The sequence below is a fragment of the Eptesicus fuscus genome, chromosome 5, assembly GCF_027574615.1.
Source record: "Eptesicus fuscus isolate TK198812 chromosome 5, DD_ASM_mEF_20220401, whole genome shotgun sequence".
NCBI lineage: Eukaryota > Metazoa > Chordata > Mammalia > Chiroptera > Vespertilionidae > Eptesicus > Eptesicus fuscus.
Genome location: NC_072477.1, coordinates 37,406,992 through 37,425,830, shown reverse-complemented (window position 1 = coordinate 37,425,830; position 18,839 = coordinate 37,406,992). Strand labels below are relative to the sequence as shown.

Sequence of the window (18,839 nt, the reverse complement as noted above, 5' to 3'; positions counted from 1 at the left end):
GAAACAACATCGGGCAGAAACTAGATTCCCTTCTATTTCAGAGCATTTTTCAAATTAAACGTTACCGTTAGTTCATGACCTCTCTCGAGCCCTGCCACACTCTGCGTTAGCTAAAACAGCTATCATTCCCATGTCATGGATGATGCTCTGTTTGGAAACATTAAGTTCTGCTGAGGAAGAGCCAACTAGTTAGTGCAAGAGCTGAATGTTGACCCCTGTCCTCTGACTTCCAGATCAGAGCCTCGATCACAGCAGCGGCCAGAAGTCTGAACCTGACCTACCAGAAGCGTGGACTGAAGGGGAGGGTCAGAGGGAGGAAACCTGGAGTTATGGCAGGTCACGGTCCGCCATGAGGTGTCAAGGCCTAAAGTCAATAACAGCAAAGGAAATGGAGAGAGGAAACCTGATTTGTTAAAACAAAGTAAAATTAGTTATCAGCATGGGGGTTAAGAGAAGAGAGGGCCCAGGAGAGCAGATAGAAAGAGCAGCCCATACCAGCGGCTGCTAGAGCCCCGAGTTGCTGAACATCACTCACAAAATACTGTTTTATCAACCACTTATTGGGTTTATATGAGGGAAAACTTCAGTAATGTAATGCTACTTTGACCTTTACTTTTTGAAAACTGGAACAGTTTCAAGGGAAAAAGGAATCCCATTAAATCTTTAAACTAATAAAAGGGTTGTGTGTGTTTTTAAAGCAACTTCTCTATAGAAGTTTATCCTAGGAAACCAGTCAAGAATCATGTCTCAAACCCACTCGAGTCTTCAAATCTTCACATTCAAACATTTTCTGTCTCCTGGTTGTGATACTGCATGAAGAAAACAGCATTCCTGCTAAAAACGTTTCCCCTGAATTTAATTAAGTCTTTAAACCTAATTTCCAGTTTCCAGGAATATGAGGGAGAGAGAAACAAGTTAAATGGGAACAAGAAGAAAACAATCAGACAAATCCCACAGGTGGATCATCTTAAAGCACAACTGACAGTCTCTGATAATCAGTATCATGTAGGGAGGTAGGAGGGGAAGATCGCAGGAACTCTTCTAGATTAAACCTAGCAATCAAATGCAAATGTGTGGGTCTCGAGTGGGTCCTGGTTTGAACAAATCATAACTAAAAGACATATGGGACAACTGGGGAAGTCTGAATATAGATCAGGTATTAAATGATTTGAAGGAATTAATAGTTAAATTTACTAGTCATAGTGTAAGTGGTTAAGAAGGAAAAAAATAAACCACTTCCTAGGGTGACATTTCACCTCTAAATACACATTTCTGATTTGCTCTCAGTAAAAGAATAGAACATGCCAATATGGAAAAATGTTAATTTTGAATCTAAGTAGTAGGTATATAGCTGTCCATTATACAATTTTGTCTATTTTTGTGTTTGAAAACTTCACATAATAAAAAGTAAGTGAAATTAAATGTCATTTCCTAACAAAGAATATTCATTTTCTTGGTATGACTGTTCTACCAACTAATCCAACAATTGCTCTTCCAGTTGATAGGAGGCCTTATTAATACACTAAAACCTCACATGCGAGTAGGACAAGCAACTGCTTATTCTTCTGGTAGATGTGTCTACAATATTCCTGAGGGAAAGTCGTTAAATAAAGGCTTTGTCTAATCAAAAGGGCTACAGGTTAGAAGACCACAGACCCGAGAGGGCATACAAATGAAGAACCTTTTCAAAAATCTGCCTCATAAAAAAAACAAGAGACCTGTTACCATAGAAACTATTTGAGTAGCTTGAATGTTTCAAAGGAAAGCAGCACTTATAACAAGGAAAAAAGTCTGAGGTCCTTGCTAGGACCTCACCTGCCAGCTGCTGCAAGTCTACAGTGTGAGCAATGAGACAATACTGGCCAGCAAACCCATACCACAGAGACCTCAGCATGACAATTCAACTCCTAGTCCAACCACCTCTCCCTGTAGACCAGATCCATAAAAGTCTTGAAGTGACTTTCTAGAGACATAAATAAACTAGTTAGTGAGGATGCTGTGACTCGTCCAGACTAGTTGTTCTTCCCAATATACCAGGATGAGTCTTGGGACTCCACGCTCAAAAAGTTCCATGTATTGTGGTGAAGAGGGAATAGAAAGAAAGAGATGGATATTAAAGCGAAAGAAAAAGCAGCACAGATAAGCATGGCTTCCACTGAGGCAAATCCTGAAGGTACTGACAGCTGGGGGCTGTCAGCTAACTACTCCTTGAGCCTGAAAGGCAAATTGTTTCTGGTGGGCATTCAGAGTGGCGCACCTCCATGGTTACCTGTGTATTAACAGGAGCACTCTTATTTTGAAAGAGCCGTCAGTTAGAGATGTATGATCCATAGCAGCTCTACCTTCAATCTGGAGTTCAGCGAGGTCCTGCTGAGTTTACGGCCTCTCAGCGGAACTCCAGCGCTCAGGGCCTTCATCACTGCTCAAGAACATCTTACCACAAGTACATGAACTGCACAATAAGTCTCATTGTATTTTAAGCTATTTTAGGGAGAAGTACCTTGTTTGGGGCATTGGGCAATGGCCTCTGTTGAACTGGGCACTGATTCCTACTTAGAACAAATAAAAACAAATACCTGTTCAGAAAACATACCATGCCTCACAGCAAGAGCCATGTGCTCTTGGCAAAGTGCTTCCAAATATTCAACCCAGAACTCAGCAAGGGCCAGTTTCCTCACCCAACCCTGGTTGCTTATTCACAGAGCTCTAGATAGGCAATAGCTGTTGATAAATTGGGGGGGGAGGGGGGGGAAGAGAGGATTCCCTCAAGGTTAGCAACCCAAACTAAAAAAGATAGAAAAGGAAGATTAGAAGAAGAGAATAAATAATAAAGGCTAAATATTGCAGAAGAACAAGCCTCGTGTAGGACTTGTGCTTCATCTTCAGCTCCAGCGTGGGGATGAGGCAGAGTGGTTTTTCAAGACACACTGTGCACTAAACTAAAATACTAAACTGGCCTGGTGAGGAGATGGTGATGGAAGGTTAGGAAACAAATGCAGGCAAGAGGCTGGAACATAATAAAACCTCACAGCCATGGTGAAGAAAGACAAGGGAAAATCAGTCAAATGTTTTCAGAAGGAAGAGACCTATTCGATTTTAGTAAAATCACACTGGCACTAGGGATTGGAGCAGAATAAGCTAGGAGGCAATGCAGACAGCTGAGAAGTTACCGTACTTCAGGTGAGAGGAGGTTAGGAGTCAAAATAAGAGAAGACAGTCTAAAGGTACTTGGGAAATAGGACTTAGAGCAAGAATAACCAAGAGGATTAATAAGAAAAAAGACTAACAGATAAAACAACAACCGATTACAAAGGCTAGACCAACTAGCAATGTGTGTTCGAGTAAAGTTCATTAGAAAGGCTAACTGGCCAGAATAGGCTTTAAAACATCAGAGAAAGGAGACAGCCCTAATGCCTTCCATGCTGATCTTTAAAAAGTTTTAAATGAACCTAACTGCTCTGAAAGCTCCATTTAAATTTTTTAATATGTTTTTGTTGATTTTAGAGAGTGAAGAAGGGAGAGGGAGAGGGAGAGAGAGAGAGAGAGAGAGAGAGAGAGAAAGATAGATCGGCCTCCTCCTGCATGCACCTTGACTGAGGATCAAACCTGCAACCTAGGTATGTGCCCTGACCCAGAATCAAACAGGCAACCTGTGGGTGCATGGGCTGATGCTCAACCAACTGAGCCACACCAGCCAGAGCAAGCTCCATTCATTTTAACTTCATGGTATGGACAACTATGAATATTAATGTATTCTTTTTATTCCAGAACAGTTAGACACAATTTCTCTAAGTCAACATGGACTATTTCTGTTTCTAAAAAAATTTCCTTCAGCCTTCAGTTCAAAAACTACCTTCCCCATAGTCAACTGTAGCATCAAGTCTCTCTGCCAGAGACTTCCATTCGCTGCTAGCTCAGACCATGGGCTCCTTGAGGGCCAAGACCTGGCCAACAAGTTTTGCTTCCCCTTTAACAATTGGCCCAGGGTCATTCATATAGCTGCTGTTGGATAAATACACACACAGTACATCTTCAATTCTAATGATTTCTTAAAATAAGGAAATGAAAATACAATAGATGTAAATGTAAGAATATACAACATGCTACAGGGTGAGTTACTGCCTCAACAAGGACAAAACGGGTCTCTTCTAACTTCAATATGATGTTCATGATAAACTTGGAAGACATTATGCCAAGTGAAATAAGCCAGTCATGGAGGACAAATACGGCACGTTTTCACTCAGATGAAGTACCTAGAATAGTCAAATGAATACAGAAAACAGAATAGTGGCTGCCAAGGGCTCAGAGAATAAGGAGTTAGTTGGTTAATGAGTTTCGGTTTGGGATGATGAACCATTCTGGAGATGGACAGTGGTGATGGTTGCACAACAATGTGAATATACTTAATGCTAATAAACCACATACTTAAAATGGTACGTTTTCTCTTATGTGCATTTACCACAATAAAAAGCAAACAAACAAAAAGAATACACAACGTTCAACTACATGCACTTTGACACAGTTGCAAATATATAGTAGGGAACACAGTTCAGATGTTAGCCCAGGTGCAACATAATTATGTTGTACTATGTTTGCCTAATTGTTCAAAAAGGAGTTAAAATAAATGTGTCTCTGAAATGTACTTACAGATAAAATTACTTTATTTTTTTAATTATTTTTAAATATATTTTTATTAATTTCAGAGAGGAAGGGGGAAGGAGAGAGAGATAGAAACATCAATGATGACAGAGAATCATTAATCAGCTGCCTCCTGCACCCCACCGCCCCCCACCCCCACCCCCATCACCCACAGGGGATGGAGCCGACAACCTGGGCGTGTGCCCTGACCGGGAATCAAACTGTGACCTCCTGGTTACTGGGTAGACACTCAACCACTGAGCGACTCCGGTCGGGCTAAAATTACTTTAAATGAAAGGAAATATTAAGAATTTGTAACCGCAATTTTAAAAAGTACAAGCCCTAAAAACACATATTTAAAACAGAACTGAAAAGTTTCCAAACAGTAAATCCATTAAAACAGACTTGCATTTATAAACTATAAATGACCACAACATAACTAAATGTGCTTAGACAAAATATATAAAATTTTGGTTTTCAAACATCTCCTTCAAAAGTGTAAGTGTGGGAGAGGCTTGTTAGTTATTAATCCACCTTACAAACTGAATGTAATTTAGCTAAATTTTTTGCAATCATTCATGAATTCCATTGATCAAAAACTTTGTGAAATATCTTTAAATAGGGTTCGAAGAAATGTCTCTAAACTTAATCTACTTGGCTTTCTCTTTGCTAGAATTCAGGAAGAAAAGCAGAATTCCTATGTCTTACGATTCTCACATATTAATTGGGTCTTCATATGAAATTCTAACACAGGCATTAAAGCCTGAGTCTAATACCTCCCGTTAGGGCTATCTCTGCCGCTTCTTCTCTCTCTTCTTACTATCTGAATGCAGACATCTCCTAAAGTTTAGGCCACCTATCTCCTCTTTCCACTTGTTTGAGGATCTCAGGCACTCTCCTAACTTCCTTGTCAGCTCTCTTCTGATAATTCACAAATTTAAATCTCTAGCCTTAAACCATCATGCCCTCTCTTGGCTGTTTAGGTCACTCCCTTTCCCTCTGCACACAGGCAAATTCCAACCACCCTTATTTCAAAACCTGTCTAGGTGCTCTTATTGCATAACAAAACACCCCAGAATGTAGTGGTATACAACTATTTTATTACTAGAGGTCCAGTGCACAAAATTTGTGCATGGGTAGGGTCCCTAGGCCTGGCTGGCGATCAGGGCCGATCTGTGGGGAGATCAGGGTCCCCGCTTGCACCTGCCTTGGCCTGGTGCTGCCCGCTTGCCGGCCTCACCCCCACCATCACTGCTAGTCACTGTCTGTGGAGCGACCAGCAGGGCAATTGGGGTCCCCGTTTGCACCTGCCTTGGCCTGGCACCACCCTCTCACCTGCTCCACCATCCCACTGCACTCCTGCTCTCATCAGGGCCCATCAGGGCCAGCAGTGCCTCCACTGCCACCCGCTGCGAGCGCAGCATCGCCGACGCCTGCCATGTTCCGTGCTGCCCCCTGGTGATCAGCACACATCTAACTCCCAGTCAGTCAAACTCCTGCCCGTGGGGACAATTTGCGTATTAGCCTTTTATTATATAGGACTAGAGGCCCATTGCATGAAGATTCGTGCAATAGGCCTTCCTTCACCTGGCTGCCGGCACCAGTTTTCCTCTGGTTCCCGGGACCCAGGCCTTCGCTCTGGCCGCTGCCTTCTGCCTTCGCTTCGGCCAGAGTCTTTGCTTTGCTCCGGCTGGATCGCTGCTCCTGTAGCTCCTTCTGCCCCCACCCCACCCCCCTCTTAGCAGGCGTCCTGCCCCACCTGGCCGCTCTGTGCCTGGAGCGGCTGGGGGATGGGGCCACTGCCATCTTTGTCCTGCTAATTTGCATATTCCCTCCTGATTGGCTGGTGGGCATCACAGAGGTATGGTCAATTTACATATTTCTCTTTTATTAGTGTAGATGTCCTTGGATTCCGTAGGTCAGGAATTTGAACAGGGCACAGAGGATATGCCTGGCCTGTACTCCACAATGTTTGGGACCTTAGTGGGGCAACCAGTCAGCTGTGGGCTGGAATCACCTGGAGGAATCTTGACTCACATGTCTAGTGCTTGATGCTAGCTGTTGGGTGGAACCTCAGCTACAGCAAGCAGGCAGAACACCTACACATGGCCCCTCCATGTGGTAGAGCTTCCTCACAGTATGGCACCCTCAAAGTAATTGGACTTTTTACCTGGTGGCTCAGGGCTCCCAAGTGTCCCACATTCTTAACACACTTTCCAATTAATCCAATCCCACAGTTCTTCTTCACTATAAAGGAAGGAATATATTAAGCATCAGTGCTATTTTTTATACCTTCTTATTCCTTATAAGATCCCAGGTAAAGCAGGTATTACCAACTTTACAAAAAGGGAAAGAGGACAATTAAGTTTAGAGATATGCCAATAACTACACAGATAGTTAAGTAACAAGGTCACATTCAAATCAGGCTCCTTCTATATGCAATAAAGACTACAATGAAGATCAACCTTGCAAAAATATATATTATCTAACTATTTTTCTCTAATTTTGGGGGAAAGGTTTTCAGTAACCAGATTTTTCTTGTGACTCATCATTAGGAAGATTGTATTTCTTTTATTCCTGGATTTGAAGCAACTTTGTCACAATACTTTTAATTTATCTATTTGAAAATACATGCACATACTTCAAAAATCAAAAACTGAAAATACAGCAAAAAGTCTTGCTTCTATGCTTGTCTGCCATCCACCCAGTTCACATCCCTAGTAACATGTAACAGTTCTTAAGGCCAATATAAACATTTTTTTGTCCACCTCCCCACCACCACCACCTTTTTCCTACAAAAATATGTATAGCTCTGCATCAGTTAGTCACTCCAAGACTATACATTTAGGTTCCATTCAAGGCTGCGGTAACTAACCTTGAGCATAGATCATTTCATGTATGCAAGTATCTACACAAGATAAATTCCCAGAGGCAGGATGTTCAAGTAGGAAATAAACATCTGTATAGATGTTACCAAATTATCCTCCAGAGGGTAGTTACACTCTCAACAGAAATCTTTGTTTCCCTATAACTCCAATAACTTACTGCAGTATCAAATTTCTGGACCGTTGACAATCGAAAAAAGGAAAAACAAGCAGCTTTGGGGTGGGGGGATCCTGTGTGCACCTTCTGAGGGTGAAGCCAAGCATCTTTCTGCATGTTTCAGTCATTTGTATTTACTTTCCCATGAACTGACTGTTTACCTGTCTTGTCAATTTTTCAGTGGTGTTTTTGGTCTTTCATATTAATTTATAGCATCTCTTGTTATCATCCTGTTGTCTACGGTATGAATAGAAATATTACTTCCCAATTTGTCATTTGACTTCATTTGTGTTGATATTTGATGTGTGAAAATTCTTAGTTTTTATATAGTGAAAGTTACAATAATTTTCTTTTATGGCTTCTAGATTGAATCTAAATTAGGTAGATCTTCACTGCAGAATTAGTATTAAAGAAATTAAAAACCTTATCTATTTTAAGCTTCATTTTAAATACTTTTAAACTTATCAAATAGTTGCAAAGAAAGCCTAAAGAGTTCCTATATACCTTCCTTATAGAACTCCAGTTAATAAATTCAGAAAGAATTAAAGAACCAAAAGTCATTGTTTTGTAACTTCTAATCAGTACTGAATTTAGACAATCACCAATGGCACTAAAACCAGTAGGTGAAAGGCTGGTTAAACGGAGATGGAACAGCCATAGCGTAAGGTGAGTCGGTCCATGACTGCCTCACATTTACCTGCCTTTCCCTTTTGAGAAAAATTCAGCCTTGACTTCCATCCAAGGTTGCAGTCTTGCCCCACCTCCAAAGGTCCACCATTTCAGCAAAACAGATGATAACGGTAAAATTTTCTAGGAATGAGCCTTCCTAACACCATGGGACATTAGCCAACCGAGGGGTTGGTCATTAATGCAGCCTTCAGACTGATTTATGACCAAAAGGTAAAAGTGTGGATGAAAAGGGGGCCACATACTAAATCTGACAAGCTCCAAGGTGGCCTGCACAGTGGGCCTCACAAACTCAGAGACTGAAAGCAATCACAAAGGATAGTCTGAACATAAATATTCCTAACTAAGTGTGGGTCATCCTAGGCCTGTAGCTTCCTTGACAAAGGTCAACCTTTACTTAAAGCTAGTCTGTCTATTGTCTTTTTGCATCTAAGATAATATACCTTTGAAGTGTCAGAGTAATCTTTTCCAGACCCCTCAGGGCACACCCACAATGCCATATCATAAGACCAGAGAATCCCTCATTGTTACCTTGATCCCAGGATACCATCTCTATGTGCTGTCCATGTTAATTATTTACTATATTGTACCCACCAATGTGAAATAAGTATATGTCTCTCCATTTTACTTCCTACCAATCCCAGAGGTTTCCTCGATTTGATTTTTCTTACCCCCTTAATCTACCACCAATGATAGATTATTTCTTTCCCTATAACTCCAATAATTTAATGCAGTATCAAATTTCTGGACTTCACGTAACCCTCTTTACGTCTCTTCCTTTGATTCTTATCTATATAATAAAAGCCTAAGCGACCATTACGACCGAACAACTGGAATGACAGGTCAACTTGTCACAATGACGCGCCTGACCACCAGGGGGCAGACGCTCAATGTAGGAGCTGGCCCCTGGTGGTCAGTGCACTCCCACAGCCAACCTCCCACAGCCAGCCAACCTCCCATGGCCCCTACCCCCCTGCCAGCCAACCTCCTGCAGCCCCTCCCCGCCCCCACCAGGCCAGCCTCCCCATCAGACCCAATTGGGGGGGCCTTCCGGACAACCTCCTGTGACCCCTCCCCCTGGCCAGCCCTTTCCCATGGCCAGTTGGCCCCTCAATAGGCCTCAATCGCTGGCCAGGCCAAAGGACCTGACCAGTGCACGATTTCGTGCACCAGGCCTCTAGTGTATAAAATAAGCTGCAAAACTATCAACCTCTGGAGCACTTTTTAAGTTCACTGAAGACTTTCCTTCCCAGCAATTGCCATCAGTTTGACTCAAATAAGATCATAAAGATTCTCAAAAAAAAAAAAAAAGGATGAGCTGGTACTAGGTCAGTGGTCGGCAAACTGCAGCTCGCAAGCCACATGTGGCTCTTTGGCCCCTTGAATGTGGCTCTTCCACAAAATACCATGGCCTGGGCAAGTCTACTTTGAAGAAGTGACGTTAGAAGAAGTTTAAGTTTAAAAAATTTGGGTCTCAAAAGAAATTTCAATCGTTGTACTGTTGATATTTGGCTCTGTTGACTAATGAGTTTGCCAACCACTGTACTAGGTCAAGAAGGTAGATTCAAAGGATAGCCAGTTTGGGGGAGAGGTGACAGTGTCTCTTCCAGCCCTCCTTCCATCCCAGCCTACAAGCTACAGCCAGTGTTGAACAGGAACCAGGAGAGTTGAATACACCCATGATAAGGCACACATTGGGAAGAAAGGGGAAGGTGTACCAGGCACCTTTGAAGAATAGCTGCAGTGCATGGAGAACTGACAAATTCCCCAGAATACCAGAAGTTAGTATCAATCCACCCAGGAGGAACTGAAAAAAAAATAGTAATAATTTTGAGGACACACTGATACATCTCTCTAAGTGGCAACATGAGAAAGTGGCTACAATTTCTGCCTTTAGGCTGCCTGGATTCAATCACCAGCTGTACATGAAGCTGTCAACTTCTCTGCCTCAGTTTCCCTGGCATGGGTGTAAAAGAACAGTGCTACCTCAAACTGAGCATCAACCAAGACTATCAACATAAAGCACTTAGAGCATAAAAAGTACTCAGTTAATGGCTATTAGTAATTCTTAAATAGTCTGTGGACTTTTCATTGTGATAGAATGTAGATACAATCCATCATTTTAACCATTTAAAGTGTACAATTCAGTGGTGTTGCATCCATCACCACTTTTGCATGTTGTGCAACAGTCACCACTCTCTAGTCCCAGAACATTTAACACCCCAAAAGAAAACTCATACCCCTTCCACCCTCCTCCCCAGGCCCTGGCAACCCCTAATCTGCTTTCTGTCTCTAGGTCCACAGACTTTTTAAATAATAAAGTTAACACTTGACTAGAGCAGTTTTCTAACGTAGAATGAAGTGTCCTTTGGAGTCATTAGTCCTATGACTCCAAATTTCTGCTAACCATTTCTTAGGAAAACCTTGTGAGCCACGTTAGGTAAATTCTGGGACCTGTTTTGGGGTCAGAAATCCCTCTCTCCTGTGAATCCTTAGGGCAAGATTCCCAAAGCCTGGCCAGTGCAGTGAGGAGAGGGCTTTCGGTGCCCGCAGGAGGCAGAACGAGCAAGTCTCACCTGTGAAGATGTTTTTTATTATGTCGTGGAATTTCACCAAGTGGAGCATATTCATCAGATAAGGAATGGTTATTCTCCAGTCTTTGCATTCTGAAGTTCTGCTTTTGAAGCTCTAAACTTTTACCGTAAAGGGGTAAAAATGTGAACTTGGACACATTTCTTGGCTTTAGGATATAATATCATTTCCTTTTGGGGCCCCACCCCTCTCTCACTCTGATTTGCCACCCTTCCTTTGGGGTGTGGAACACTGGACAAAAATAACTTGCTTCTTCCCAGGACCTATTCAGGCAGCTGCCAGATAGATACTCCATCAGGGAAACAGCAGTGGCAGGCAGGCCGCCCTGCCAAGCAGCACTGTCACTCTGGGAAGCTGTTAAGGCAGAAGGCTTCTTAGGCCAGCGAAATAAGGGTCACCATGAGGCACCAAAGATGTGAACTACAGAATATCCTTTAGTCCCAGGTGTAAGTCAGAAGCGCTCGCTCTCTCTCTCTCTCTCTAATTGAAGACCAATACCACTTAGCCAGCAAATAAGCAGCAAAGTCCTCAGTCATTTTCCACTCCCTCTCCACCCCACCCCACCCCCTGATTTTCCTTCTCCTGGGTAAAAGCCTGACCCGGAGTGATAGCACTGGGCCAACCTTGCTTATTTGGAGAGTGGGGGGGGGGGGGGGGGGGGCAGTTGACAGAAGGATTCAACTCCGTGTCCCAGAGTTCAGCAAACATCCCTGACTCCCAGGTAGTCACTTTATTGCTTTCCAGGAAAACAGAGGGAGAAGGTTTAAGTAGCAAACAAGCCCCAGAAACCTCACACCTCAAACTCCAGGAAGCCTGTGCCCAGAACTGTACCAAATTCTGGAAGAGTCCTGAGCTAGAGTGAACTTAGTGTGGACCAAGGAGAATTACAACTTTCCAAAGACCCGGTGCCTGGCAAGTCAGTGAAGAGTGCAGGTCCCCCGAGTTGGCGGTGCAGGATCACCGCGAGCACCCCCTGCACACGAAGCCAAGGCTACCCCTGAGACCCACCAAAAATGAGACCTCCGGAGCAGCGCCGACCCAGGAAGCAAGCCCTCACTTCCACAAGCGCCAGCGGGTCCTTACCGGGTCCGGCACGTGCCTCCAGCATCCCGCCCCGGGCAACTCGGGTCTCGCCAACCTAGGGCTGCGCGGTGGGATCAGGGGGCACCCTCGAGGGCGGCTGCAGCGGTTCCGCAGGTGGTGAGGCCGCTGCCCCCCCCCACCCCCCCAGAGCGCCCTAATGCGCCCCATGCAGGGCCCTGGCCTTGGCGGGGAGCCGGGCCAGGGCCGAGGGCGGGGTTCGGACGGTGACAGCGCCGGGCTCCTGCTGCCAAGAGTGAGGCAACCCTAGACTTCCCGGAGCCCGCGCTCTCCCCGCAACCCCCTCCCCAGCGCCCGGCAGGTCCGAGCAGCCGGCGGGCTCACCGACCTGAGATGGTCTCCTGGTAGCCCTTGGTGAAGAACTGCATGGCCGTGGCCGCCCTCCACGGCGTCTTGAGCAGCCCCTGCCGCTGGGGGTCTTCGCCCAGCGAGCTCAGGATGGACGAGTAGGCGGCGGCCAGGTTGGGGAGGTTCAGCTCGTTATCCTCCTCGCTGCGGGGCCGGTCGCCCTTCCAGCCGTCCGTCGGCTGGGCGCTCTTGGTCTCCGGACGCGGCGCCTTGTCGGCCGGCCGGCTGGGCGGCCCGCGCCGCGGCTCCCCCTCCAGGCACCCATTGCTGCACCCCGAGTCCCGCGGCTTCGCCGGCGCTCGCACCGGGCCCTTCTCCATGGTCCCGCCGCTGCCGCTCCGGAGGGACCTCGGGACGTTCGGGAGCTGCGGCCAAACTTCGCCCGAGGCCGCGGGCGACGGGCTGCGGCGGGAGGAAGCGGGCGCAGGTGGGGGACCGGCCGGTGGCACTGTGAGCGGAGCAGCCCCGGGCTCCTTTATACGGGCTGGCGCGGCTCGGCCGGCGCCGCGGGGCGTCCTCATTGGCGGGAGCCGCCTCGCGTCACGGCCCTCGCCCCGCCCCCGGGGCCCGGGAGGGGTCAGTGCGGCCCTCGGCCCGCGGAGGGGCTCGGAGGGGCGCGCCTCCGAGCGGCCGCGGGGCCGGAGCTACTCCGTCTGAGAGCCGCGGGTCGGGCTCCCGGAGTTGCTGCCAGACGAACGGAATCTGAAGGAGGCAGGTGTCCGGGGCTGGAACCGGGGCGGGGGCGGGGGCGGCGCGGTCCGGCGGCCCGGTTCGCCCTCTCTTTTTAGGGTTAAAAGGATGCCGCATCAGAAGGGCTCCGGTCCCCTCGCCCTGTGAAAGAGGAGCAAACAGGTGGCCTCGTGGGGGGAAGAGACTGGGTTAAACTGTGAGTTGGGAAACCATCGCTCATGCTTTCAGGGCAAGAGGATAAATAGTACGACTTGAAACTCTTGCACGCGGTAGGTGACAGTGTGTGCAGCGCGCCCTCCGCTGGGTTTCAGAGCTCCGCTACAACAGGTGGTCCTTGTTGTGGAGCGGATGCGAGTGAATGACCACTGGAGCCCAGACCAAATTAAAATGTAGGGAGCCTTTATTAGCCGGGCGGCCGGACGACCCGGCGACTGCTCTGCCATTCTCCACGCAGGGAGACCAGAGAGCAGCAGCGACCCTTTGTGTAGGACTGCTTTTAAGCACATTAACCACATCCGGTTTTTGCAGAACAAGTAACCCAAGACAAAACAGTTTTTCCCAAGCAACGTCAGGGTCATGCCAATGACGACCATGTTATTTACAGGGTCATCCTGTTCTTCAGAAAGCTGACCGTGTTCTATGAAAGAAGGCCTCCGTGCTGGGAAGGGGCCATGAGACCATATCTCAAGGCCTGGCCTGGTGTCAGCACTGACATCTTTATCTGGGGCATAGTCCTCGGCCTCAGTAGTGCTCAAAAATTCCCACTCTCTAACAGTCCTTCCGCGAGTCTCTGTGTCCCTAGGCCGGTGGATTTGACCCGGGAGAACTTCGACCCTAGAGAAATCGATGTGCAAGCGAAGCGAAGCTCCTTTCCCCTGATGTTGATACGAATTGTGAAATGTTATTATTGATCAGTTGGATTCTTAACCAGTGACATCTATTTTGACTGGTTTAAGATTTTTAAATATTTTTATTGGTTTCAGAGAAGAAAAGAGACGGGGGGAGAGAGAGAGGAACATCAATCATGAGAGAGAATCGTTGATTGGCTCTCTCCTGCACGTCCTACACTGGGGATCAAGCCCGCAACACAGGCATCTGCCCCTGACCAGAATCGAATCCGGGACCCTTCAGTTCCGCAGGCCGGGCTCTGTCCACTGAGCCAAACCAGCTAGAGCTGTTTTAAGGTTTAGAAAGTGACTTTTTCCCTCACTGGGGGGGATTATTTCATAATGCCAAAGGTAAGTTTTAGGACATGTACTAAATTTGCTCCAGAGAGTTTCTAATGAGCTGGTTTTCTGACATATAAACAGTATTAGAATATTAAAAGGCTTAGGATCAGACAAACCAGGAGGGAAGCCCCTGGGATTATTCTATACTAATAAAGTAGCTTAGGCATTATAATTAGTACTTATTGAATGTCTGCTCCAAGAATTGCTCTGTTCTAAATATTCAGGAAAGAAATATGGAAATTGACTGGCCTCCTAGGCATCCTTAATCTAAAATAGAAAAAAAAATATTCATGTCAGTGGGTTTTTAAAAGATAGTTATTAAATTTCTATATAGATTAAATACCAAATTGTAAAGTTTTTTTTCCCCTTTTGGCAAGGTCCTGCAACGTTTTTTTCCCTTTAACTATACTGCCCACTGTCCTTATATTTAACAAATGAAAACAGATACCAAGTGAGGTACTTACAAAATTGAGGGATTTGATGGAGATATTTTCATTAAGGGTGTGTGTGGCAATCTTTTGCCTTCTTTTAAAAACATTTGTAAACATTAATATCATATTTCCCAAAGACTATTTATAGTGGCATTTTTACCCTAAAAATTAACATTTTCTTATAAATACTGCTACTGAGACATCAGCACATTCGTTGCCAATTATCATTACAAATTCTCTGGATTTGTTCTAGAACATATTTACATGTAAAATGGAGGCAATGCCTTCTGGCTAAATGCCCAAAGGTAATATAAGGAAGCTTTAAAATTGCCAACATTAATAAAGAGTTTGGCAATGAAATGTAGGTAGTTGGGTGGCTATAAGTAGAAGAGAAAAAGGAGGGATAATGTGGGATCCCCTTTCCACGTCCCACGTGGTTCAGGGTTCCGGTTCAGGGTTCGAGTTCTGGAGAAGGGCCGCACACAAATGAAAAGAGACTAGAAGAAATTTAATTTGGCGTTATGGGGGGCCAGGCGGTAGTCCAACTCTAGTGTGAGAACTACTCCCTGCTCTGGCCCTGCCATCCCTTTTATTGAGGCTATGGGGAAAACACCTTAGGCAGGAAATAACAGAAATTTACACATAGCCCTTAGGAAATAACAGAAATTTTCATAGGACAAACAGAGGTGGAGGCTGCTTCAGCTAACAATGTCTCAACTAAAGGGTGAGTGGTTAGAGCAATTAAGGTTGTTGACCAGCCTTCCCGGCTTCCTGTCCACATCTCTCTATTAGTGAAACAGTGATTGGTTTCCGGCAGGATAAACTAAAAGATGAAGGGTATGTTCCACAGAATCTATTAGCATAAAATGTTCAACAGTAAAGCTATAAGCATCTGCAGCCAGGAATTGTGACAGCATCTGTTTCTAAACTAATACCATGACCCGTTTTCACCTTTGACCCAACCTGGGAGTTGTTTTCTACCAAAAAGCCAAGGATTTTTTTTTTTTTTAATTCTTCCATTTCTAGGGTAGTAAAAGAACAGAAAGATAGGTGAGTGAGGTACACAGCATCAAAGATCGAACACAGCAGAGCTGCAGAGATATAGAGTCACTTGTCAAGGATAACAGGTAAATGAACATTAGGCACTGGGCAGTGGTAATTGAAAAAAAAAAAGCAAATTTCTTTCAGTGCACTTGATGGAGGTTGTATATTTGAAATTCAAACTTAGGAAGAGATTCTGGCTCAAGGTGGAGATATACACAATAAAAGTATCCTTATCCCACTCCTAACTTCCAGAAACAGGACTGTGGAGTCAATGGAATCCTTAGATGCCTCACTAAATCCCCCAAAGGTAGCAAACCGAACGGAGGCCCTTACCTTTCTTCTCTTCTGACTGAGGAGGAAAGGAAGAACTTTTAGAGAGAAAATGAAGGAATGTGAACACTGGGCTTACTCTCTGAGATGGAAGGGAAGACTCAAGGGCTTCACACTGAGTTGAGGAAACTCTCCAAAGACACCTCGCAAGGGAAGAATAGATGTGTCCCAAATAGTCGCATGTCACTGGTAAAGGATGCTTAATACCATCTCAGAGGAAGGAGAGGATGCTAATAAGACAGGTGCTGATGGAGAACACACTCTTCCACAGCTGAACGCTGTCCCAACCTTCTCAATTCCTCACAGAAGAAGAGATATAAACTCCTCAAGCCACAAGCGTAGCAGAGTCAGAAAAACAAATGGACGTCCACTATAATGGAAAACACAGAGAAGTGACCCTCAAGAACATTAGGCATGGACAGAAGGCAGAGAAACAGCAGCCTGGCAACTGTGCAAACATACAACAGCCACAAAAAAAAAAAAAAAAAAAAACTAAACCAAACAAGGTGGGAAGAATAATACAGCATGTAGAAGATGTAAAGACAAAGAATGCAACTGAGAAGAAACTAAAGCTCATGGAACTGAGGAAAATTCCTCACAAATACTTTCTGCTACAGAACAACTTAATAAAAACATGAATTCAATATAAAAAAAAAAGATAAAAAAATAATAGAATTTCAAAAGGAGTTAGAGATCTAAGGAAATAAATTGAGGATCCTTATTATTATGTAATCAATTAGAGCCATGTACAAAATAGGTACTGTTGAAAATTCAATTACCGTTATACAATAAGACACAAGAATGAATGTTCAATAAAAGGAAGATGAAAGCTATTAGAGAAGACAAAGATGACCTAGCATTAGAATAATTAGGGTTCCTGAGGTAGAGAACTCAATAAATGAGAAGATATAGTCAAGATATAATATTAGCATATTTCTCTACCAGAAATAAGCCTTTATATTTACATTCAATTGATTTACAACAAGGGTGCCAAGACAATTCAATGAGATAAAGAAAACTCTTTTCAATAAATGGGACTAGGACAATTGGATACCTACATGGAAAAGAAAGAAGTTGGATCTCTATCTCACACCACATACAAAAATTAAACAGATCAAAGACCTAAATGTAAGAGCAAAAATTATAAACTTCAGAAGAAACCATAGGCATAAATCTTCATGACCTTGGATTAGGCAATTGGATTTCTTAGAATAAAACCAAAAATGGAAGCAACAAAAGAAAAAAATAGATAAATTAGACTTCACCAAAATTAAAAATGTTTGTGCTTCAAAGGATACTATCACAAAAGGGATAAGGTAGGCCACACAATGGGAGAAAATATTTGCAACTCATATACCTGATACGGATTAGGATCTAGAATAAATAAAGAACGCTCACAACTAAATAATAAATACACTGACAGTAAATGGAGTGAGGCTTGGTAGCAGGAGCACCCAAGGGACTCAGGGCTAGGTTGCCCCCACTACCCACGGGCCAGGCCGGCAGCAGAGCACTGGACCTCCCCAGCCTGGCGTGTTCCAGCTGCCTCCAAAACCAGTCATCGTGGACAAGTGCCACCTCCCACACCAGGAAACCAGGTTCTTGAGTCCTGAATTCATTCCTCCAAGAGGAAGAACAAATCCTCTGAAATTTCCAACAGAAAGAAATGTTAAGGAATGAGAAAAGTACTCCACATTCCAGAGTTCTATGTTGGAAGCATTCCTTGTGTTACTACAACCCATATGCCAATGGAAAAACCAGTCAGTTCCTGGGGATTAGCATCCAGAGATCAGGAAAAGCACTTGGCGCTGCTTTCATCCTGAGGAATACTATTGAAGGTCAAAGGGTCGAGGTTGGCTTTGAATTTTAGAATCCTAGAACCCAGGAGATCCAAGTGGTCAAATTAGAAAACTGACTGGGTGACAGCTTGCTATGCTTACGAAATGCCCTTCCTGTACACAGCACTTTTGATATTAATATGAAATCAATAGTACAAGAATGGAGCCAATAAGTTCCTGTTAATCAGTTGGAAGTAAAAATGAAGTCTAAGCCCTGATCCAAACGCAGGAAGTATCCAAAGTCCAATATTAAAGGAATCGGATTTGATCTTTATTTAACTGAAGAAAGTGCAAATGAAAGAAGCTCAGAAGTGGAGTCAGCCATGGCTTGAGTTTGATATGACGAGGGAATATGATACTGCAATATGGGATAAAACTGAAGCATCGAAAACGTCCTGATCTGAAAATGAATTTAGCTACTTGCAGAGGATATACTGACTCTCAGAGGGTTTTTTTAGAGACCAATTTAATTTCCTGTATAAGGACATAGCCATTAAATCGACTAAGCATTCCTTATTTTATGAGTATTGTTTTTAAAAATAGCACATAAGTTTATAACTTTAAAAAGAGAAATATGTAAAAATAAATAACAAATATACTGACAACCTAATTTAAAAATGGGCAACAGATTTGAATAGACATTTCTCCAAAGAAATAGACACATGGCCAATAAGCATATGAAAAGATGCTCAACATCATTAGCCACAGGAAAATTAAATCGGGGTGGGTGAATACTACCTCATATCCACTAGGATGGCTATATTAAAAACGGTAGATAATGTTTCTGAGAATGTGAAAAAATCAGAATACTTACACACTGGTAGGAGTATAAAATAGTGCAGCTGCTTTAAAAAAACAGTCTGGCCCAG

General features: G+C 44.2%; 1 protein-coding gene and 1 pseudogene across 1 annotated transcript in view; one reads left to right on the top strand and one right to left on the bottom strand.

Moving 5' to 3' along the window:
* GCH1 (GTP cyclohydrolase 1) overlaps positions 1–12,845 on the bottom strand; it is a 35,761-nt gene extending 22,916 nt beyond the window's left edge. Inside the window, exon 1 of the mRNA XM_028141721.2 lies at positions 12,389–12,845. Within this exon, the coding sequence (XP_027997522.2) occupies positions 12,389–12,728 (340 nt within the window). The 5' untranslated portion in view covers positions 12,729–12,845. The remainder of the gene's footprint in view (positions 1–12,388) is intronic.
* LOC129148941 (39S ribosomal protein L19, mitochondrial-like) lies at positions 12,727–18,369 on the top strand (annotated as a pseudogene).
* Positions 18,370–18,839: the final 470 nt, after the last annotated feature.